This window comes from Anolis carolinensis, chromosome 5, assembly GCF_035594765.1.
Source record: "Anolis carolinensis isolate JA03-04 chromosome 5, rAnoCar3.1.pri, whole genome shotgun sequence".
In the NCBI taxonomy this organism is placed as follows: domain Eukaryota; kingdom Metazoa; phylum Chordata; class Lepidosauria; order Squamata; family Dactyloidae; genus Anolis; species Anolis carolinensis.
The window spans coordinates 184,215,210-184,239,539 of record NC_085845.1 but is presented as its reverse complement, the minus strand read 5'-3'; the positions used below and the strand labels follow the sequence as shown (position 1 = coordinate 184,239,539).

Here is a 24,330-nt window from a genome sequence, read left to right as displayed (position 1 = left end):
TCAGCAGGGGAACACCACAAACCATCTTCTTTGTGGGTACATGCATGTTTTAGAAAACACCTTTCCTTTGTTCATGTCCTCTTTGGTAGCTATGTAATTACAGTAGCTACAAAATCCAACTGTTTGGAGGCAAGTATTCAGAAGTTTGTTCATGGTAATCCTTATTGTCATCAACGACACCAAATTGGGAGGGATAGCCAGTACTCCAGAAGACAGGAGCAGAATTCAAAAGATCTTAACATATTAGAGAGATGGGCTGAAACTAACAAAATAAAGTATAACAGAGACAAATGCAAGGTACTCCACTTAGGCAGAAAAAAAATGAAATCCAAAGATACAGAATAGGTGATGCCTGACTCGACAGCAGTACGTGTGAAAAAGGACTTGGGAGTTGTCATGGACAGAAAGGTGAATATGAGCCAACAATGTGATGCGGCGGATAAAAAAGCCAATGGGATTTTGGCCTGCATAAATAGGAGTCTAGTCTCTAGATCCAGGGAAGTCATGCTACCCCTCTATTCTGCCTTGGTCAGACCACACCTGGAATCACACTGTGTCCAATTCTGAGCACTGCAATTGAAGGGAGATGTTGACAAGCTGGAATGTGTCCAGACACATCAAGGGTCTGGAGGACAAGCCCTATGAGGAGCACCTTAAAAAGCTGGGCATGCTTAGCCTGCAGAAGAGAAGGCATGATAGCCATGTATAAATATGTGAGGGAAAGTCATAAGGAGGAGGAGCAAGCTTGTTTTCTGCTGCCCTGGAGACTAGGATGCGGAACAATGGCTTTAAACTACAGGAAAGGAGATTCCACCTGAACATTAGAAAGAACTTCCTTACCATGAGAGCTGTCCAGTAGTGGAACTCTCTGCCCCAGTGTGTGGTGGAGGCTCCTTCTTTGGAGGCTTTGAAGCAGATGTTGGATGGCCATCTGCCGGGGGTGCTTTGAATGCGATTTTTCTGCTTCTTGGCAGGGGGTTGGACTGGATGGCCCACAAGGTCTCTTCCAACTCTATGATTATATGATTCTCATCTGTTTTTAATATCTGCATGAACATGCTTTATGACCAAACACATGTGAAAACTTTTTTCTTATCTTCAACAGAAAGAAAGTCCTGAACACACCAAGATGCTCTATTCATGAAATGGTGATACACTGACAGTTTCCCCACACTTTGCAACTTTTAGGGGCTGTCAAATTTATCACAAGCTATGCATTTTATACTATAATCCAGGTTTTATTATGGAAACAAGTTTGCCACAAAAAGTCTCAAAATGTAAATGATCATTGAAAAATGCAGAAAATCCCTTGGTCCAATGGGAAGAAAACTTCTGAAATTATTCATTCTTGTATGCAATGCTAAGATTTGCCTTCTACAACACATTTGATTTGTATGCACTAAAGCTCAGTTTACACCTAATTTTCCTTCCTTGTAAAAAAAAACTTCATCAGAGAGTCAGTGCTGTATGGTACAGAGTTATGGTTGAAATATATATGCTTTAAAGTGTTACCCTACTTGAATGTATCATATTCAAATGCACATGCAGCATAGTAAACTAACAGGCAAACCATTTCAATAAATTGTTGGATAATCTAATACATATCTTTATCCAGAAACAGGAATAGCTAATATTTGGACTGTCGTTCCCAGAATCCTCCAAACTAGTGTGGCCATGCTGGCTTTAGGAATTCTTGGAGTTGTAGTAAAAAAAACAAAAAGCAAATCATGATTGCTCTACTGTCTATATATGTTATATTCTCTTGCAGCAGGCTATGGATCTGATCATAAGCAGTCATACATTTTTACTACTTAGCTAGATGCTCTGCCCTTTAGGCTTTTGCTCTTGAAAGGGCCAGATTGGTCTCACCTTGATGAGGATGTAGGCTCTGTGATTTGCCTTTGCATCCGAGCATGTCTGATGAGATGTTCTTTGAGCGCATTCTGGACTTCCGCTGGAATGTCAGGAGAGGTGTGGCTAATTTTCATGGCGGCCTCCAGGAACTTGGTCGAGGGCTTCCCATTTTCTTTAATGACTTCTTTTTTCTCATTAGTTTCCAAAACCTCTGGTGGAGCGCTGGGAGTGTTTGGGGGGATGCTTGTTACATTCGAAGCCATCGGCTTGCTCCTCCAGCACGGCCAACACAACTTCCAGAAGACAAAGAGTGAGACTAGGAGCAAGGCAAGCCCACAGAAGCTGACGACAACTGCAAGCAGACTGACGGAAATGTCTGCAAATAAAAGGAAGGAAAGAGAAATGTCCAAACAGCTTGAATCAGTTTAATTGGTGGATGAATCCAAGGCACAGTTGGTTTACTTGGCAAAATAAACTATTTTCAGTCCAGTCCCTTATGCTGATTTTCTTAGAAGTACAAAAGTACAACAGTGTCATGTGCATCTTCCATAACAACAATAACAATATAATTGTACATATAACATAATTGTAAATATACTTAGTCAGCACTCCACTTTATTATAAAGTAGTGAAGTCTGATAAAATGCTTTAAAATAGCTTCTATAAAAATTTAAAACACAGTGATATAGTAGGATTGTGCTGCCCTTTGGAAACTCATTTTAGCACTAATCAAAAGACTAATTTAGAAAATAACAGTAACAACCATAAACAACTGTATAGTGACACCCATGTTTTAGTGAAGGTTGATGAAATCAGATACCTTCATATGCCCAATACATCACTGCCCACATTTAAAATGTTTCTTAAAGAAGGTAGAAGAACAATGCTGTAGTTACGATGGTGGAGATGTTGCTGCTCTTCCATCCCTTCTAAAAATGGAGTTTCAGCATAAGAAAAAAGGGGAATATGGGGAGAAAAGTGGAGGATTATAAATGTATGGTGATGTTGTGCATGCAAATGCCCATACAATGAAGAATGCCAGTACTGAATGTCTCATCTGGCAACAGGTAGAGTGACTGTACCTCTGTTCCAGGGCTTAATTTGCTGCTCCTGGAACCTTTCTCCCTCAGTATGATGGCTAAAAATAACCCCTTCAAAATTGGGGGTGGGGGAGGGATGATGGTAAAAAAAAAACAAACAGAAATTACTAGAAAGCTATTTTTGGTTTTTTAGTGTGAACCCTTCCTTTCTCCCAATTGAAAAGGCAAATTGTTTTTCCTGGATATTTACCATAGTTTCACCTACTCACATGCAATAAAATATGTCCTCTCCAGGAATTTTCGGATTTGAGAATTACCATAGGGCATGCTCAACCTGTATATGCCCATATATGCAAAGCATATGTATATTGTTACAGGCACCTAACACATATATCTACACTTATCTTCATGAGTTGGGAGATGAGATTATGATAGTTACAGATGCATCCATTATTATCTATTATGAAAAGTGAAAGAGTTGAGTGTTAATCAATGAGTAAGACAGGACTGTTCCTGAAATTAGGCTGTTTGGGGCAACTACTCAATGGAAAATATTGGGCGGTACTGGTTACAGTCTTTTTCACAATTCCTTTTTTAATTCTGGCCATTCTCCTGTGTCAGATTCCATAAATTAACTGGCTTCTCTTAGGTGCTATGGAGTTAAGTGTCCTACCACCAGAATTAAAGTAAAAATTGACTACCAGTCTTGTCTACCTCTGGGTATGAAATTTTGTGTTTGTCCTTCAACATGGATAGGAAGAGGTGGTCCCGGATGCTTTCCTGGGTATTTATTTTGATGGCAGCCTTATCACCAAAATTTGGCAATCCGTCCATTCTTCTCATTGGATGATAAACAATCCCATCTGATGATGTGTACTATGGGAGTTGTATGAGCTGCCCTAATTTCTTTATTCTAGCTCAAACACAACCATGTATTTGCTAATGTTTCTTGTGAGTAATACTCTCTCCTTCTTCCTCTGTTCCTAATAACAATGACAGTGATAATGATAATAAAGGTAGAAATAACAGGATCTGTAGTCAAAGTCAGATTGGGACAGTTTGATCTTCCTCACACCTCCAAAACACTAGTGAATGCATTTGAAACATTACTGCTTACAATTCTTGACTCTTTTATTAACAATTGGTGGACCACTGCACAATGGCTTTTATCCTCACAGAATTGACTCACGCTGTGCATAATTGGCATTTCATTTTTTAAAAAAGAAGATGGACTTATTTCAGCATATTCTGAGAGTTGCTCCCAGTTAAGTGTTGTAGCCAACTGTTCTTTTTTATCCCCAAAATAATGGCATGGTGCTTGGAAGTACATCTCACACAATCATTAACTTTCCACATGGAAGGCTTTTAGAGTCCCAGTGATTGAAAATGATGGTCAGTGAAAAGACATCTGGTTTTAGTTCAAACTTCAAATTAGCTATCCAAAGTATTGAGCTAAGCCCTAGAATCTAATGGTCACCTAAAGCTCTAACTAAAAGCTAGAGCAGATTAACCTATTGACACCGGAACCATCCACTTCATTTCATTCATCTTCCATTTAGAGTCAATGACATCAGATTAACTTCAGCAAAATTGTTGAATCAAATTGGTTCTTTCAGACCACATTCTGCAGCGACAAAAGAGAACCCTTATATTCAGAGGGAATATATATTTGTGTCTCGTTTAACTGTTGAACTAATTGGGTTCCTTCCTATTTTCCTATTTTATTTAAATGCAGATGGTAAAGAAGTAGGCCAGGAATACCTGGCTACTCTAAATGAATTAAAAGGCCAAATGAACCACATCCAAGAATATAGAAGGAACTAGCAGAAGTAGTTTCAGAGCCACTGGCAGTAATCTTTGAGAATTGGCGAACAGAAGTCCCAGCAGAGGAGGGCAAATGTTGTCCCTATCTTCTAGAAGGGAAAAAAGAAGACCCACCTTGGTATCAATACTAGAAAAAATTCTGGAGCAGATCGTTAAAGAGGCAGTCTGTAATTACTAAATCATTAAAAGTTAACATGGATTTCTCAAAAACAAGTAATGCCAGACTAATCTTATCTCTTTTTTTTTTGATAGGTTTACCAGCTTGGTAGGTGTGGGAAATACTGTGGATGGAACATATCTTGATTTTTATAAGGCATTTAACAAAGTCCCCCATGATTTTCTTACCAACAAGCTAGTAAAATATGGGCTACACAATACTACTGTTAGGTAGATTTGTAATTGGATAAGTGACTCAACCCAAAGGGTGCTCACCAATGGTTCCTCTTCATCCTGGAAAGAAGTGACTAGTGAAGTGCCACAGGGTTTGGTCCCAGGCCTAGTACTGTTCAACATTTTTATTAATGACTTGGATGAAAGTTTAGAGCAGTGGTTCTCAACCTGTGGGTCCTCAGGTGTTTTGGCCTACAACTCCCAGAAATCCCAGCCAGTTTAGGATTTCTGGGAGTTGAAGGCCAAAACATGTGAGGACCCACAGGTTGAGAACTACTGGATTAGAGATATCACAGAAGGCCCAAAAATGTCATAAAAGGCCTCCTCTTCATTAGACTTGAGGCTGACTTTATTCGGGTCTACCTCGTGAAGGACTTGGCTCAGTCACTGAGCCCTTACCATTATGGCCAGCCGAACAAGCCGAACAAGCCAGATTGGCCGAATGGAACTGACCAAACTGAATCTGTGCATAAGCCTAATGTCTAACTTAAGCTGTGTCCATACTGTAGTTATAGTAGTTTGACACCACATTCATTGCTATGGCTCAATGCTATAAAGCTTTGGGATTTGTATTTATTCTTCTTCGTCAGAGAGCTCTGATGCTCTGACAACCATCCTAGGATTTCACAGAATGGAGACACAGCAATGAAAGTGGTGTCAAACTGCTGTAATTCTGCAATGTGGATAGTCTCCCAGTTATTAGCTGTTTCGTCTGACTCAACTTTGTGTTTTCCCACTGTCCTGGTCTACAATTTCTATCAGCATTAGTCAAGGCAAGGATACTGGGAGTTGTCTTTCAAAAACATTTTTACAGCCTAAAATGGCCAAAAAATGCCATCCATCATCTGGAAAGCTTACTTTTTTAGTCTTCAACTCCCATAATTTTCCAACATGATCTCTAGTAGGCTCTTGTGATCTAAAAGAATAACTTTTCCATGATCTGACTGTGACTGAAAGTAACTCTCTAGGATCAAAGGAAGAGAATGGTCTTTCAGCTACTATCTGATTCTTTTTTTCTTAAGGAGATGTCTGAGATTGAACCAGAAGACTTTTGCATGCAAGGTGTGTGCTCTGTCACTGAGCTGATATCCTTCTGTAACCCTAATAGATTTGCTGCAGATGGAGAGTTATGAAATAAGGACTTCCTAATTCACACTTCAGTTCCCTAGCAACTACAGTACACTAGAATGTCAGGGGACAAGGAGTGGACATGCTGTACCAAATCAATCAAACAGCCTGCTTGCTGTTCACATAACCCTCCCGATAAATCTTCAAAAGGGAGTTTCTAGAGTTCCAGGTCAAGGTCACTTTTGAACATTGTGATTGGTAAAACAAATAGGACGTTGGTGAACTTAAAAGAGAATTTGCTAGAGTGCTTCTTCTTTGCTAGTTCTTCAGTTCCCCCCCTCCATTTACAGGAATAATGAGCAAGGAATATTAGCCTGTATCAACAGTATCTAGCGAGGCCATTCACTTTTTATTAGATGCTTTTCAAGTAGTCAGATCAAAGAACTGTGTACTCTTTACATGAGTCTGTTTACACAATTCTTCGATCTGAATCTTTAGAATCATAGAATAATAGAGCAGGAAAGGACTACATGGGCCACCTACATGGTCTAATCCCCTGCCATGCAGGAAAAACAGAACCAAAGCACCCCAGAAAGATGGCCATCCAGCTTCTGTTTAAAAGCCTCCAAGGAAGGAATTTCCACTACACTCCAAGACAGAGAGTTCTACTGTTGAACAGCTCTCATGGTGAGGAAGTTCTTCCAAATGTTCAGGTGGAATCTCCTTTCCTGTAATTTGAACCCTGGGTCTTAGTCTCTGGGGAAACAGAAAAGAACTTGCTCCCTCTTCCTTATGACATCCTTTCACATATTTATACATGGCTATCATGTCTCCTCTCAGCCTTCTCTTCTGCAGACTAAACATGCCCAGTTTTTAAAGATGATCCTCATAGGGTGTGGTCTCCAGACCTTTGCTCATTTTACCTATTCTCTGGACAGCTTCCAGCTTGTTAATATCTCTTTTAAACTGTGGTGCCCAGCATTGGACACAGTATCCCAGGTGAGGTCTAACCAAAGCAGAATAGAAGGGCACCATGATTTCCCTCAATCTAGACACTATACTCCTATTGATGCAGCCCAAAATCCCATCTGGCTTTTTAAGCTGCTGTGTCACACTGTTGGTTCATGTTCAACTTGTTGTCCACAAAAACTCTAAGATCTTTTTCACAGGAACTGTTGTCGAGACAGGCATCTCCCATTTTTTATTTTTGTGGGGATTTTTGTTTTTGTTTTTTAAATTTCTTTCTTTCTTGCTTGCTTTCTTTTTAATACATTTTTATTGAGTACATAATACCCTGTTTTCCCTAAAATAAGACATCCCCAGAAAATAAGACCTAGTAGAAGTTTTGCTGAATTGCTAAATAAAAGGCCTCCCCTGAAAGTAAGACCTAGCAAAGGTTTTGTTTGGAAGCATGCCCGCCAAACACAACACCAGAGCATGAAGGATCGATAAATGTACATACCATAGAGTGTTGAACATGGAAATAATGGTAGTAACAAGAAATTCTTGATAGGATTCACAGTTTGTCTGGTCATGCTGGTTTGTGATGACAACTACTATACAGTATATAATAATTTTCATATTTTTTTTGTTCAACAATAAATGTGAATTCTTCTTCATGGAAAAATAAGACATCCCCTGAAAATAAGACCTAGAGCATCTTTGGGAGCAAAAATTAATATAAGACACTGTCTTATTTTTGGGGAAACACGGTAGCACAATAAGTGAATAGGTAATAAACATCTATTGTGTGTATACATTGTAAATATTGAAGTATTTAAATTAGTTCTTCTTTTTACATTTTTTATTTTTTTTCCTGCCCCCTTCCGCCCCACTTTCACCATGTCCCACCACATTTTCCTCTATATCTTTATCTTTAATCATGAACATAATTTTCTTCATCTTTGTACAATATCTATATTGGCTTCACCACTTTCTACCCATTCCATATAAATTGCCAATTTCTCTTTAATTTCTTCTGTTTTATTCTCCTGTGTACCTTGCTATAATCTCCTATTGGGTTTGATCAAATAGGTAGTTCCAATTTTCCAGATTCCATTTTTTTCTTCTCTCCACCCTCAGACTATTACCACATTTCCTGCTAGGATCATTACTTTGAATAAGTCTTGATTTTATACACTAATCTTATCGTTTCTTGTTATTTCTATTAACATAAATTCCATGTTTACCTGAATTGGTATTTTGAATAATTTCTCCATTTTCTTTATTATCTTTCCCCAAAAAGTTGTTGCATTTAGGCATTCTCACAACATGTGAGCGTAACAACATTTATCTGCTTTACAGTGCCAACATATTGGGCTTAATCCTATTCCCATATTTGATCATTGAGTTGATGTCCTGTACCATTTCCCAATAAACATTCTTTCTAACTCTATATTTTTCCAATTTAATGTTCTTAACTGTCTTCTTTATTTTCTCTATAATTCATTATGTACATTTTTCTGCCTTAGTGAAGCATTTCTCCTTGTTGAAATTCATTTCATTAGTTTTAGCCCAGCTCTCTAATCTGTTGAAGTCCCTTTGAATTCTGATCTTGTCTTCTGGAGTATTAACTATTCCTCTTAATTTGGTGTCATCTGCAAACTTGATAAGCATTTCCTCTAAACCAGTGGTTCTCAACCTGGGGTCCCCAGGTGTTTTTGGCTTTCAACTCCCAGAAATCCTAACAGCTGGTAAACTGGCTGGGATTTCTGGGAGTTGTAGGCCAAAAACATCTGGGGACCACTGCTGCAGGTTGAGAACCACGGCTCTAATCTCATGGGACCTCATATTTCATGGGAGACCTAAGGTAGTGAGGCGGGGGGGGGGGTTAAGGAACCCCAGGAAATACCATATATGGGCAGAGATGGCGACAGCTAGCGACCCGGGTGCATAAACTCACAGAAACATGTGACTTCTGGGAAATCATGTGTTTCTGAAGAAATGAAAGCTAAAGATAAACAAACAGCGCATGCGTACGCAGGCGCTGTTTGTAATTTGTGAGCACGGCACAAAAAGGGTGCAGCCGGCCTGCTGGTCAGCACTGATTGGGCAGCGTCACAACTCTAAGCCAATGAATTTGCTGTGGGCGGGCATAACCCGAACCCTGTAGTGTGTATAAATGTTCACTCAGCATGCCACTGGTCGGTTCCCCTGGAGAAGCACTTACTTTGTGCTAGGGGGACCCCTAGTGGCCATTAGCGAAATAAAACTGCTTTCTGGGAAATTCCTTCAGTTGTCCGTCTTCAAATTCCTCCACTGCGCCAACAAGAACCGTAGCACGAAGGTTCCGCTACATTTTCTGGTGACCCCGACGTGATTTTTTCCTATAAGACGGGCCAGGAGATTTGGAGACGGATCCCGTTGGCGGGACGGCCTCAACTCAGCGGTGGGGGCCTGAGGCAACTACCGTGAGACGAGAAGGGGCCCCTGAATACTACACGACCGGCTGCGGTGCTTGCCTCTGATGCCAACGCCGACTGACGGTGAGAGCTGCAACATCAGCGAGGTTCCACAGAAACCGGCTAGGAGGAAAAGGATCCAGGGGAAAAAAAAGCCCAGGGGCGAAGGTTGGTCCGACGTCTACAGAAATCTGGCAAGTATAGGGGTTTGCATGAGATATTAAGGGAACGCCAGCGCTGGGAGGGACAAAAAAAGTTCCCAGGGAGGTAGAAAGGGGTTCTGTCTTGTGTTTCCTGACGCATGCCGTGAGTGGCCGGGTGCCCAGGCCAGGACAGTCCCCTCTATTAGGCAGGATGGGAGGGAAAAATTCAAAGAGCTCCACTCCCTTACAATGCATCTTAGATAATTTTGGCTCTTTTGCTAGCAGAGCCGTAGCAGGGAATCCAAGGGACCTAAGAGATTATAGACTGAGAAATTTGTGTCAGGGAGAATGGCCAGATTTTGGTTTAGGTTGGCAAGTAGAAGGAACGTGGGATCTGAAACTGATCCGAACAGTGGAAGAATATTGTGCTGTGAATCATCCGAACCAGTGGGTCTATATTGCTACGTGGGAACGGGTAGTTAGAGAAGATCCAGGTTGGGTTCGACAGTGCAGGAATGGCAAATGTATGGTGGTGAAGAAGGAGGGGAAAAAGAAGGAAGTTTTCCAATCCAATGAGGAGGACTACCCAGATTTACAGTTGAGTGTACAGGCTAGACAACAGGAATTATTGCCGCCACCCTTGCCACCGCCCCCCCCCACCCCAGGGAACAGCCCCCACACTAGGAACGAGACCCCCACCCTACTCTTCGGAGTCAACCGAAGCGGCCAAGAAACACTATCCTAGCCTAGAAAAATATCAGGAGGAAACAAAGGAAAAGAAGAAGTCACAACGGATGCCCAGTGATGCTTCTCCGGCACAAACTCGGAGACATGGAGCTCCGGTGTGGTCTGGTGATTCACCGACCGGACCGGCCCTCCAGATGCCCTTGAGAACGGTGCCTGTGATAAACAACAGGAATGAGATAGTTCAAGCATACCAGGTAGTGCCTTTCAGTAGTAGTGACATTTTGAATTGGAAAAATAATACTCCACCTTATAGTGAAGAACCCCAAGCTATGGCTAGGCTATTGGAAGGGATTATGGCAACCCATAATCCCACCTGGCAAGATTGCAGACAATTGTTGAATATGTTGTTCACATCAGAGGAAAGAAGAAGCAGGAATACCAAGCATTAGTTACCATGATGGAACAAAGTGCAAGTGGACAGAGAGGAAGAGGAGGATATGCCAGAGGGGGACAAGGAGGAAGAAGGGGGCCCCCTCGGAGGTTAGGTCGAGACCAATGTGCTAAATGTAAGAAGTTTGGACACTGGAAAGGTGAATGCCCAGAAGGAAGAGAAGGAAGTCAGGAAGGACCGAGAGAAAGAGGAAGGCCTGAGAGAGGAAGAAACCCAGGAAGGGGAAGAGGACGTGGGAACTACGTACCTTTTCCTGCAAGAGAGGTGATAGCTGCAGCAGCTGTGATGGAAGAAGAATGGTTGAAGAACATATTGTTGGTAGGGATTTTAGGATTGTTCATTGTTCTCATAGTTATGTGTTGCACTCCAATAATGATGCAAATGTGTACTAGGTGTGTCACACAATCTTTACCTGAAAAAAAGATAGCCATACTCCAAGCCAAGCGGGATTGGATGGAACCATAATGCTTTGCTTCAGCTTTTGTACATGCGCTTCGCAAAAAGAAAATGGGGGAGTGAGGCGGGGGGGGGGGTTAAGGAACCCCAGGAAATACCATATATGGGCAGAGATGGCGACAGCTAGCGACCCGGGTGCATAAACTCACAGAAACATGTGACTTCTGGGAAATCATGTGTTTCTGAAGAAATGAAAGCTAAAGATAAACAAACAGCGCATGCGTACGCAGGCGCTGTTTGTAATTTGTGAGCACGGCACAAAAAGGGTGCAGCCGGCCTGCTGGTCAGCACTGATTGGGCAGCGTCACAACTCTAAGCCAATGAATTTGCTGTGGGCGGGCATAACCCGAACCCTGTAGTGTGTATAAATGTTCACTCAGCATGCCACTGGTCGGTTCCCCTGGAGAAGCACTTACTTTGTGCTAGGGGGACCCCTAGTGGCCATTAGCGAAATAAAACTGCTTTCTGGGAAATTCCTTCAGTTGTCCGTCTTCAAATTCCTCCACTGCGCCAACAAGAACCGTAGCACGAAGGTTCCGCTACAGTAGGACTTATATCAGGCATGGGCAAACTCAGGCCCGCAGGCAGGATGTGGCCCTTTGGAGTCTTATGTCTGGGCCCCATCTGTTTCAGCCCTCCAGAGCTCTCACCATCCATGTGTCTCCTCATCCTCTTCTCCGCCTGGGAAAGTGGTGAGCCGCTATCTCCCCAGGTAGAAAAGAGTGTGGAGGGGAAGGCAAGCTGCTACTATAGAGATCTGCGGCAATGGCCTGTCTCCTCTCCTCCATGCCTGGGAAAGGGGAAGGCCACCGTTTCCCCAGGCAGAGAAGGGTATGGAGGGGAAGGCAAGCTGCTTCCGGGGAGATCTCCCGGGGAGATCTCCGGCAATGGCCTGTCTCCTCCTCTTCTCCGCCTGGGAAGGTGGTGGGTCACTGTCTCCCCAGGCAGAGAAGAGTGCGGTCGGGAAGTCAGGCTGCTGCCAGAGAGATGGGAAAGCAGCTTCCTCACATAAAGCAGTGCCTAAATTTTCTACTCAACAGATACAACTTTCTTTCAAGTTGCTTAGGTCAACAGCGAGCTAGGCTATTAAATGGTCAGGAGCTCAATCTGACCTGAGCTTCGATCTCATGACCTCTCTGTCAGTAGTGATTTATTGCAGCTGGCTACTAACCAGCCACACCACAGCCCAGCCCTTATTAACAATAAGAACCATATAACTGTGGTTCTTGTTGTTAACTGTCAAATTCAGTGATGGATCATAGTTTTTATAAACCCATTAAATATGAAAAATATGTAAAATAGTTGTTTAAAAGGAAATCAATATGGGAGATGGTACACATCTAGTATTTTGGAAAAAGACCCTGGGGGAGGAAGGTTTTTTTCCTTAACACATGAAAAACTTCTGCTAAATTTATTGTGAAATCTTGGTGCCCAATTCTTCAAACAGACAAACTCCCAACTTTGTAAAAGAGCTGTGTAATAATTAGGAAAAGTGCAAATGTATTTTGGTGTTAAGGATAACTCCTTCCAACTAAGCACTATAATTACTCCAGTTCAGTGCAAATTAGTCAGATGTTGTGAAGACATCTCTTCTCATCTAAGTATTTTGGATTTATAAATGCTTTTAGACAGTGATATCCACTCATGGCTTTCACAGTTTGCATTCCTTGTATTGTGTGGTTTAAGTGCTTAATTCTATTTGAGCGATGTTTTTAAATTCAGAGAACTTTGATGCCTCTGAGCACAAACACTATTGACAAATATCATCAGCTGTGTTTTGAAATGTGTGTAAATAAACATTCTTCCTCAAAAATGATTAGAAATCACTTTGTCCATGAAATGCACATTCATAGCCTGATCTTAAAAGATTTTTCCATTGGATCCAATGGAACAAGTAGATATATCTCCTCCTGAACTTATATTTGACTAAATGTAACAAAGCAATAACAGATTCTGGTATACAAAAACAAGAGAAAGCATGTCTAAAGTAAGTAAGGAAGAGTCAGAATATAAATCATGAATAAAATCATCTTGATCACTGACAATTTCTGATAGTTTGATGTTCACAAGTTTATTATTGTTATTGTGTGCTTTCAAGTCAACTCCAATATATGTAAACCTTCTTCAAGATTTATTCAGAGAAAGTTTGACATTGCTTTCCTCTTAGCTTGGAAGTGTGTGACTTGCTTAAGATGGATTTCAATCTTGGCTTCTTGGGGTTTTGATACAACACTCAAACCATGGTGGCTCTAAAACATGAATATGGATGCTGTGGATGTTGGGTCCATCAAGGTGACCTGGATGTATGGGGTGTTTAGCAAAAATATATTCAAAACAGTTGTGTCATTGCCTTCCTCTGAATATTGCCTACAGTGCTTAGTGTATAGATATTTCATGCTTCCTACTCAAAATGTACTAGTGTAATTTTTATGTTCATGAAATAGATCCTCTTCATAAAGTGTGATATACATCTTTACAGTAGATGTTAAGGACACAGGATCCAGAAAGGCTATCACCTTTATGGAGATATAAGAAAGAGGCTGCCTTGTTTAAGGTCACACTATATGGGCATTTATTTGTTCATTAAATATGTTTAATGGGTGTCACACACAAGAAAGGCTGTTTTTGAGTCTCCTCCAGGAGAGATAAAGCAAAGTAATAATAATAATAATAATAATAATAATAATAATAATAATAATAATAATAATCCCCCCGCAGGTGCCACCTTGACGTTGACGTGACGTGAACCTCAAAGGCGTGGCTACAAAAAAGGATGCATCAACTGTGGAAACCAGAGTACCCTGACTCACAGATAACAGAACCCCGACTGGCTGACCAACAAAGATTCATAATCAGAAACAAAGTGTTCAGTGAAGTTGAACTCGAAGAAATCCAGAAAATTTGCAAAGTAAATTACCATCAGACCACAGCACAGACAGCAGCAGAGACTCCAGCAACACTTGGAATGGTGGAACAGATTGAACCAGAAGAAAGTGTGGAGCTTTTGCAAGAATTTCATGAACCAGCACTTGAAACATCTGCTGAACCACCAGGAACCTTGACAGCAAGACAGCAAGAGCTCAAGGATAAGATCATGGCTCATGCTGCAGCAAATGCAATAAGAAAGCGGCTCCCAACTCTAAAAACAGTGCCCAAGAGACACCTGGCACCTCTCATGAAAGATGTGAATGCAGTACTCTCCACTGTCCAAATAACATCAATTGAACAAACAAACCAGTTTGCCTACAGTGCAGCAGTGATAGTAACAGAAGAGCTTGGGCTCCTACAACCAAGGCAGCCCCAAAGAAAATCGACTGGAAAACCAAAGTGGAAGGTCAGGCTAGAGTTGAAAATCAAAAAGCTTAGATCAGATGCAAGTAACCTGAAAAATATGAAAGAGAAGAAACTGAAGAATGACAAAATCAAGCAATACTTGATCCGAAAGTACTGGCTGAACACCAGAAAAGTTGAAGAAGCTTTGGAAATTGTGAAAGAACAAATTACAGCAACAGCCAGAAAAATTGAATGGTATGAAGCCAGAATCATCCAGTACAGACAAAATCAACTGTTTCAATCAGACCAAAGACGGTTCTATCAGAGCCTGAACCAAAAAACAGACACAGTAACCATAAAGCCAGAGAAAACTGCAACAACGAAGTTCTGGAAAGAGCTTTGGGAAAACAATAAGAACTACAACAAAAACGCTGGGTGGATAAAGGAGTTTGAAGGAAAATTCTCACAGAACAAAATGGAACAGATGGAAATAACAACTGAAATGATCAGCAAACGAGTGCAAAAAGTCAAGAACTGGACATCGCCTGGTAGTGATCAACTTCATGGATTTTGGCTCAAACATCTGATTAGTTTACATGGAAAAATGGCCCAACAATTTAATGAGATGCTGCAGAAAGGAAGTATCAGCGAATGGCTAACAACTGGAAGAACATACCTGATACAAAAGGATCCAGCAAAAGGAGCAGCACCAGGAAACTACAGGCCAATAACGTGTCTGCCCACTATGTTTAAACTACTGACTGGCATCATAGCTGACAGAATTCAAGACTATCTTGAAGAAAAAAACATCTTGCCAGATGAACAGAAAGGCAACAAACGGAAAAGCAGGGGCACAAAAGACCAGTTATTGATTGACAAAATGATTCTGGAGAACTGTAGGAGCCGAAAAGCTAATCTTCACATGACGTGGATTGACTACAAAAAGGCCTTTGACTCACTCCCACACAGCTAGATCATCAAGTGCCTGGACGCCATCGGGATTAGTAAAAACGTTGGCACCTTCATTGAAAACATGATGGAGCACTGGAAAACTGAACTGTTTGTTGGAAATGAAAGTTATGGACTTGTCAACATCAGGAGAGGAATTTTCCAGGGAGACTCATTGTCCCCTCTGCTTTTCATTATTGCCATGATCCCTCTGTCAACAATCTTACAAAAAACAAATCTCGGCTACCAAACATCTAAGAATTCCCATAAAATTTCAGATTTGATGTACATGGATGACCTGAAGCTATATGGGAAAACGGAAACTGAAATCCAATCTCTGACCAACACTGTCCGAATTTTTAGCACTGATATCAACATGGAGTTTGGTTTGGACAAATGTTCGACAGTGGCATTGAAGAAGGGAAAAATAATTGAAAGTGAGGGCATCAATATGCCCAATGGCCAAACAATAAGGTGTCACCAGCCAGAGGCCTATAAATATCTGGGCATATTACAGCTGGACAACATCAAGCATGAACATGTGAAGACTGTGGTCAGTAAAGAATACACACAAAGGGTCAGAAAAATTCTCAAAAGCAAGCTCAATGGAGGCAACACCATCAAGGCCATAAACACCTGGGCCATACCTGTCATAAGATATACTGCTGGCATTATAAATTGGACACAGGCGGAACTGGACAATTTGGACAGAAAAACAAGAAAACTCATGACCATTCATCATTCACTGCACCCTCGCAGTGATGTTGACCGGCTGTATCTGCCTAGAAGATCAGGGGGCAGAGGACTCTTGCAAGTAAAACAAGCAGTCAAAGAAGAAGAACATGCCCTGGCAGAATATGTAAAACAAAGTGAAGAACCTGCTTTGATTGAAGTCAAAAATCAGAAACTCCTCAAAGCACAGCAGACAAAAAACCAGTACAAGAAAACCGCACTACAAACTAGAGCTGACAGCTGGCACAACAAAACACTGCATGGAAAGTTCCTTGACAAAATTGAAGGAAAAGCTGATAAAGAGAAGACCTGGCTCTGGCTCACGAATGGGACCCTGAAGAAGGAGACAGAAGGCCTGATCCTTGCAGCCCAGGAGCAAGCCATCAGAACAAATGCAATCAAGGCCAAGATCGAAAAATCAGTTGATGACCCAAAGTGCAGACTGTGCAAGGAAACCGATGAAACCATTGATCATATCCTCAGCTGCTGTAAGAAAATTGCACAGACAGACTACAAACAGAGGCACAACTATGTGGCCCAAATGATTCATTGGAACCTATGCCTCAAGTATCACCTCCCTGCAGTTAAGAACTGGTGGGATCACAAACCTGCAAAGGTTGTGGAAAATGAACACGCAAAGATACTGTGGGACTTCCGAATCCAGACTGACAAAGTTCTGGAACACAACACACCAGACATCACAGTTGTGGAAAAGAACAAGGTTTGGATCATTGATGTTGCCATCCCAGGTGACAGTCGCATTGAAGAAAAACAACAGGAAAAACTCAGCCGCTATCAGGACCTCAAGATTGAACTTCAAAGACTCTGGCAGAAACCAGTGCAGGTGGTCCCGGTGGTGATGGGCACACTGGGTGCCGTGCCAAAAGGTCTCAGCCGGCATTTGGAAACAATAGACATTGACAAAATTACGATCTGCCAACTACAAAAGGCCACCTTACTGGGATCTGCACGCATCATCCGAAAATACATCACACAGTCCTAGACACTTGGGAAGTGTTCGACTTGTGATTTTGTGAAACAAAATCCAGCATATCTATCTTGTTTGCTGTGTCATACAACGTCGTTGTGTCAATAATAATAATAATAATAATAATAATAATAATAATAATAATAATAATTTGACGTTTCAAGAGTCCCACAATTTTTCCTAGAATGGCTATCCCACCTATTTGGTGTCAGAGACAATTGTATCATGTCTTCTTGGCCTCTTAGATCCTGGAAAGGCCTTTCCTTCCAAACCACTACACCAAGTAAAGGGGGTGGGCGGGGGGACTCCTGGGCTTAAAATGGCCCCATTGTTGTTGTTACTTGCTGTCATGTTGGCTTCCATTTACAGCAACCCTATGAAAGAGAGAGCTCTAAAACACCCTGTGTAATTAACAGCCCAAATTAGGCTGGGCAAATTCAAAGCTGTAACTTCCTTGATTGAGATAATCAATTTACTGGAAAGGCTACATCTACCTTACTGCCTCCCACTTTATCATATTTCCTAATGAGTCATGTCATCTCATGATATATCCAATGTATAATAGCCTCAGTTTGTTCAGTTTGACTTCTATGGAGAGTTCAGGCTTGCTTTGTTCATTTACTGGTCACTTTAGAAGTCCATTGCAGACCAGAAGGAGCTAAACAAATGGTAAAATTGTCCCTATTCTAAGAATCCTAAGAATAAATGTGAAAATTCAGAGGGTGGCAGTGCACATTGGTGGTTGCTACCACTGTTTTATATCCTGCTTTTAAGACTGAAAATCCTTCCAAGTCAGCTTTCAAAAATTACCACCAACATTTCTATGTAATAAAAGCATTAACACTAATAAGCAAATGCAGCTATAACAAGCAAGTGCACTCTCATAGAGGGTTTAATATAAGGAAAAAATATAGTCAATTTGTCTTTAGAGCCATCCTAAAAGCAAGTAAGGAGGGGGCTGTTGAAAACTAAGTGTTTTCTGCACAGCAAATGAAAAGAGTCTTACTTTATCATCTTAAAAGTGCAAAGAGTCTCAACTGGATGAGCAATAAGAGAACTTTAAATTGTATTCAGAGATGAATTGTCAACAACTTGGTCCCAACAATACTACACTCTGCATTGGCCAAAAATATTGCTGCTGTTGTTTGTTTTTATGGCATTTCTGACTTATGGTAACCCCAAGGCAAAGCCATCATGGGGTTTTCTTGGCTCAGCCTCAGAAGATTTGTTCTTCTGAGGCTGAGCAAGGGTGATTGAATCATGGTTATTTATAAGTTCCCATGGCTGTGCGGGGATTCAAACTCTGGTCTCCAAAGGCACAGACCAACATTCAAACAACTATACCACATTTGCTCTCTGCCAAATTTTTGTGACATTTTTAAAAGCAGGGATGGGCAACTGCATGGAAGCCAGGACCCAGTTTCCCCTGAATTCCCTGTGAGTTACTCATTATATGCAGAAAATCAAGGACTAAATCTGGGATCCTCAATTTGCACAGGACATACTTTGCCCCTTCTCTTCTGAGCTGGGAAAGCACATCTCTGATCACAGTTAGCAGCCTAATACTGGGCTGGATAGACAATGCTTTGAATAATCAATGTATTTTGTAAGTCCTTATGCAATATAATAAAACAAAACAAAGCATCTCTTCCTCCTTCAAAAAGCAACAAGGACAAGGCCATCTCCCCAAAACATGCACACACATTTCACATATCTCTCCCTCTTCTTGTAGGCAACTTTTTCTGTCTGTCTGCAGCAACAGGTAGTTTGATGCTGTTATTATTCCTGCCACCAGTTGCCTTGTCCGTAAGCATGAGAAGAGCATCAGATTCTGATGTTACAAAAGACAACACTGTTAGAGAGTCACTGATCATAAAATAACTTAAATCAATGACATCCGTTATCATGCCTGACCAACCAACATCCAGCAGAGTTTTATAATAAAAGTTAAAATCTCTCCTTCTCCCCAGGTAATGTGAGTAGAATTTTCCTTCCTTTGCTTTCCTGTTTGTGTAGTCAGAAAATCAAATGTGGATGCAGAAAAGGTAAGGATTTACTTTTTAAAAACCCATCATTTATTCTGAGAGTTCTCTTTGGAGCCCCAAGACTCAGCTACATTGAATAAGGGTGCCCTTGAGGACATACACACTACATTTCATAGGAACATTAGGAACATGCTTCATAGCAAAAACATTCAGTTCTCCAGTTCTGTGTTGCCAATGCTGACTGACAATGACTCTCTAAGATATTATTAGGCACTGACTTTTTTGCATGTTTGGGATTAAAACTACAAAACATGGGGTATGCTCATCACAACTCCTCTTAGAAGGTAATAATCTCCCCCTCTCCCCCTGAAGAACCTTGGTGCTATAAAGGGCTACAGAGCAAAACAAAATTCAACAAGTACAACTTTCCCTCTTTGCTTGTCTGCTCTATCTGTTGCTTATTGCAACCATTCAAACAGGAGGCAGAACTTCTGCAGAGAAAAGGACATGATGGTACCAACTCTCATATATAGGGAGCAGGTTTATGATTGACCCCTGAAATCTCTTTTCTGATCAAATTAATCAAGGATCCACAGAATTCCTGCCTTCTATGGAATCTAAACCATATTATCCCCTTTTTACAAAGAGAATTTAGATGACAGATGAAAATAAAAGAAATAAAGTTTTTTTCTGAAGTCACCTTGTGTGATTTTCTAACTTTTGGCTACCCAATCACTGGCTTTTTATAGAATTATAAAATCACAGAGTTGGAAGAAACCTCATGAGCCATCCAGTTCAACCCCCTGTCAAGAAGCACAAAAATCACATTCAAAGCACCCCTGACAGATGGCCATCCAGCCTCTGCTTAAAAGCTTCCAAAGAATCATTTCTTGACATGATTTGTTGCTCTCATCTGAGGATTTCCATGGCCAAGAGGGGATGTGAGCCCTGGTCTCCAGAAACTCAGTTCAGTGCCCAAACTACTACACTATGTCAATTCTATGTGTCAACCAGCAGGAGAGTTTTCTTTTGCAAGAATGGAGAAAGAAAATGAACTCCTGCAACATCAGGAGAACCTTGGCAAGACCTTCTTCCCATTCCTCCCATTTCCCATGGTCAGGGGCAGGGGAAACCTTTCCACAATGCTTGCCCACCTTGGCAGATCCCTTCAAGCCCTCTCCTTCTCCTTTCCAAGAAGTAGCCTTGAAAGAATGCCTTTGGTTTGGGACTGGGACCAAAGGCTAGGCTATTTTTGAGCCCCTTGCCAGCAGAACCAGCAAGAAGGGCAGACAATCAGAATAACGGTAGTTGTAGTCCTATAACTCAGAATCTGGCAGAGACTTCTTCTTTGGAGGCTTTTAAACAGAGGCAGGATGGCCATCTGTTGGGGTGATTTGATTGTGCTTTTCCTGAATGGCAAGGGGTTGGACTGGGTGGTCCTTGTGATTACTTCCAACCCCAATATGCTTCCAGCCCCAATATTACTTCCAACCCCAATATGCTTCTCTGATCTATGCATAGACTTTCTGCGGTCCCTTTTTCATACACATGCAATGACACCCCGAAACAATAGTGGATGCATCTAGAACAGTAGTTCCCAACCTGTGGTCTGTGGACCACCAGTGGTCTGCAAGAACTAAAATATCGTCTGTGAACTCACTGTTACTACACTGTTGCAACAAGAGTGACTGGTCTCACAAAACTCTCTTATAGTGCAGAGGCTTACTAAATATGGTTTTTTGTGGGTGAGCAGATGGCGACTACTGATGTAGTCTATCCAATGCAATTTTCTGAATCACCTCAAATAACCAAACTGAATCTAAAGTTGACCAAAAACTGATTCATAATTCTTTTGGAGCGTGATCCTGGGTCAAGTGGTCCCTGGTCAAAAAAAGGTTGGGAACCACTGGTATAGATTGTAGAATCAATGCAGTAGGACACCACTTTATCAGCCATGGCTCCATAGCATGGAATTGTGAGTGTTATATGTGTTGTTGAAGGCTTTCATGGCCAGGATCACAGGGATGTTGTGCTTTCCGGGCTGTATGGCCATGTCCCAGAAGCATTCTCTCCTGACATTTTGCCCACATCTATGACAGGCATCCTCAGAGGTTGTGAGGTATATGGGAAAAAACTAAGCAAGCAAGGTTGTTGTGTGTTTTCCAGGCTGTATGGCCATGTTCCAGAAGTATTCTCTCCTGATGTTTCACCCACATCTATGGCAGGCATCCTCACAACCTCTGAGGATGCCTGCCATAGATGTGGATGAAACATCAGGAGATAATACTTCTGGAACATGGCCATACAGCCTGGAAAACGCACAACAGCCCTGTGATTCTGGCCATGAAAGCCTTCGACAACACATTAAGCAAGCAAGGCCATTAATGCTAATCAAGGGGATTTATTACAACATTCACTCTGGCCTCCAACAGATAGGAGTTCAGGGTTGTTGTATGTTTTCTGGGCTGTATGGCCATGTTGCAGAAGTATTCTCTCCTGACATTTCGCCCACATCTATGGCAGGCATCCTCAGAGGTTGTGAGGTATGGAGAAACTCAGCAAGGAAGGTTTATATATATCTGTGGAAGGTCCAGGGCGAGAGACAAACTCTTTGTAAGTTGGAGGTCAGTGTGAATGTTGTAGTGAATCACCTTAATTAGCATTGAAAAGATTCATCTCCTGGCTTTTCCTGCCTGGGGGCATACTTTGTTCAGAGTCATTAGCTGCCCCTGGAACTCTTCTGTTTTCAGAATCCTTCTCCCATCCTGGGCCTTCCACAGATATATAAATCTTCCTTGTTTAGTTTTTTCCTATATACCTCACAACCTCTGAGGATGCCTGCCATAGATGTGGGCAAAACGTCAGGAGAGAATGCTCCTGGAACATGGCCATACAGCCTGGAAAACACACCCAACAACCCTGTGAGAGTAGTTTTACAGACTTCTGCCTTCTCTGCTAAAGAGCGATGGTGCCTCTCCAAACTATAAATCCCAAGATCCTATAGCACTGCGGTCGAACTGCATCCATTCCACATTGGCAGATGCACCCCACAGAGCACCAGCACAACCACAACCACTCAACAATAAGCAGCCTTTGAGAGAAACCCATGCAGAACGGTGCCAAGGCGCTGCTTCCAGGGAGAGGAGAGGAGAGGAAGGAAGAAAGTTCAGCCCAACTTCCCCAACGCCCACTCAGCCCGGCTGCCATTAGTCGAGGAAGCGCCTCCGAGGAGTGCCCCCCTCCAGCTCAGTTCACCCCACGCCTCTCCGAACGAGGCAGAGGCAGGGATATTCGCCGCGGAGACGGAGGGAGAGAGGCGGCAGGCAGAGGGTGCACCTCGGAAGGAACGCCGCTCCGCACCGCTTGGCCTGCCCCGCTCAAGGGAGTTGTCGCTCAACTAAGTCTTGCCTTTGCTTGAGCGAGATCCCACAGCCTTGAGCCGTGGCTGGTCAAGCGGCGTGAACTGGGGAGAGAAACCGCGCGCGGGAAAGGCGTCGGGACTCTACCTGGGCGGCTTATACCTTGGTTGGTGGTCTCCAGCGGGAAGATGCCGGAGCACTTCTCCAGCTCGACTTGTCCGCCCAGGCACAGCTCGGAGATGATCTGCAGCGCCTTGTGGCACAGGCTGCCCACCCCGTCCTCCTTGCGGAAACTCATCTTCCCCGGCGGGCTGTTGCTCTTGCTGGAGGTCCTTACTATTGTCTTCTTCTTCTTCTTCCTTTGCTCTAAGGAACCTCTTGCTCTAAGTCATGGTTCTCCTCTTGGCCAAGCGAAGAAGTCGCCGTCGCCTCCCCCTCCCTCCTTCCTCTTGGACGGGCATCGTCGCCAAGGATGGGCTTGAGACGCAGGCACCGAAACAAGACCCCAAAGTCGAGAGGAAGGAAGAAGAAGAAGGAAGGAAGGAAGGAAGGAAGGAGGAGGGAAGGATCTCCACGGGATGGCTGGGCGGCGGGAGAGGTTTCCTTTTGGGGGGTCTTTGGCCTGGCCAATGGGAGACCCGCGCGGGGCTGGAGATGCGGCGGCTACAGGTGCAGGCCGAGAGCGCATGCGCGCGCCGTGGAGGTGTTCTGCCCAGCGCCGTGTGGAAAGGGACGGCGAAGGGGGAAAGCAAGGAAGGAAGAAAGAAAGGAAGGAAAGAAAACAGGGAGGGGAGAGGGAGGAGGAGCCGTCGGGGCCCGGCAAGGAGGGGAGGGGGTTGTTGGCTGGCGTGGCTCGCTCTGGGTGCTATTTGCGGGGAAGTCTTCCTCCATGCGCTCCAGGAGTGCTTCTACACTGTAGAATTAATGCAGTTTGATACCACATGACTCAGTGGGCTCTTAAGGGTTGAAGTTTGGGAAAAGAAGGCTAAAGACCTCGTAGAACTACGATTCCCGGTGCTAGGAACCATGGGGGTTGTAGTTTTTTTGAGACATCAGCACTCTTGGGCAGAGAAGGCTAAAGGCCTTGTGAAACTACAACTCCCATATTTCCATAGAGAGAGCCTTCTCGGTGATGGCCTCCCGGCTCTGGAACTTCCTCCACAGGGAAATTAGATTAGACTCTGTCGACCATCTGCAGGAGGAGCCCCCAATGGCGTAGTGGGTTAAAGCCTTCTGACTTGAAGGTTGGGTTGCTGACCTGAAGGCTGCCAGGTTCGAATCCAACCCGGGGAGAGCGCAGATGAGCTCCCTCTATCAGCTTCAGCTTCATGCGGGGACATGAGAGAAGCCACCCACAAGGATGGTAAAACATCAAAACATCTGGACATCCCCTGGGCAACGTCCTTGCAGACGGCCAATTCTCTCACACCAGAAGTGACTTGGTACAAGTCGCTCCTGACACAGAAAAACAAAAACAAACCATCCTCAGGGACTTGAAAAACTGGATCTTGCAGTGTTCTTGTGGAGAGGGGGTGGGATATAAATAAAGATTTATTATTATTATTATTATTATTATTATTATTATTATTATTATTATTATTATTATTATTATTATTATTAGGTGGACCCTCAGAGTATGAGAGAGGCTGTGTGACCAATTCAGGGTGCATCTCCACTGTAGAGTGAATTCAGTTTGGCACCATTTTATCTCCCTAGCAAAATACTATGGGA

General features: G+C 42.7%; 1 protein-coding gene across 4 annotated transcripts in view; it reads right to left on the bottom strand.

The window, feature by feature from the left end:
- Positions 1-23,401, bottom strand: part of syt10 (synaptotagmin 10) — a 63,540-nt gene extending 40,139 nt beyond the window's left edge. The window contains exons 1-2 of one of the 4 annotated variants that reach the window (XR_010006895.1): positions 22,747-23,401; positions 1,870-2,230 (exon numbers count right to left, since the gene is read on the bottom strand). Coding sequence is in view for 1 of the 4 variants with exons in the window: in XM_003228605.4 (XP_003228653.1) it covers positions 1,870-2,230; positions 22,747-22,897 (512 nt within the window). In the remaining 3 variants the exon portion in view is untranslated. The other 3 variants (XR_010006896.1, XM_003228605.4, XR_010006897.1) reach the window with 3 other exon arrangements.
- Between the last annotated feature and the right edge of the window lie 929 nt (positions 23,402-24,330).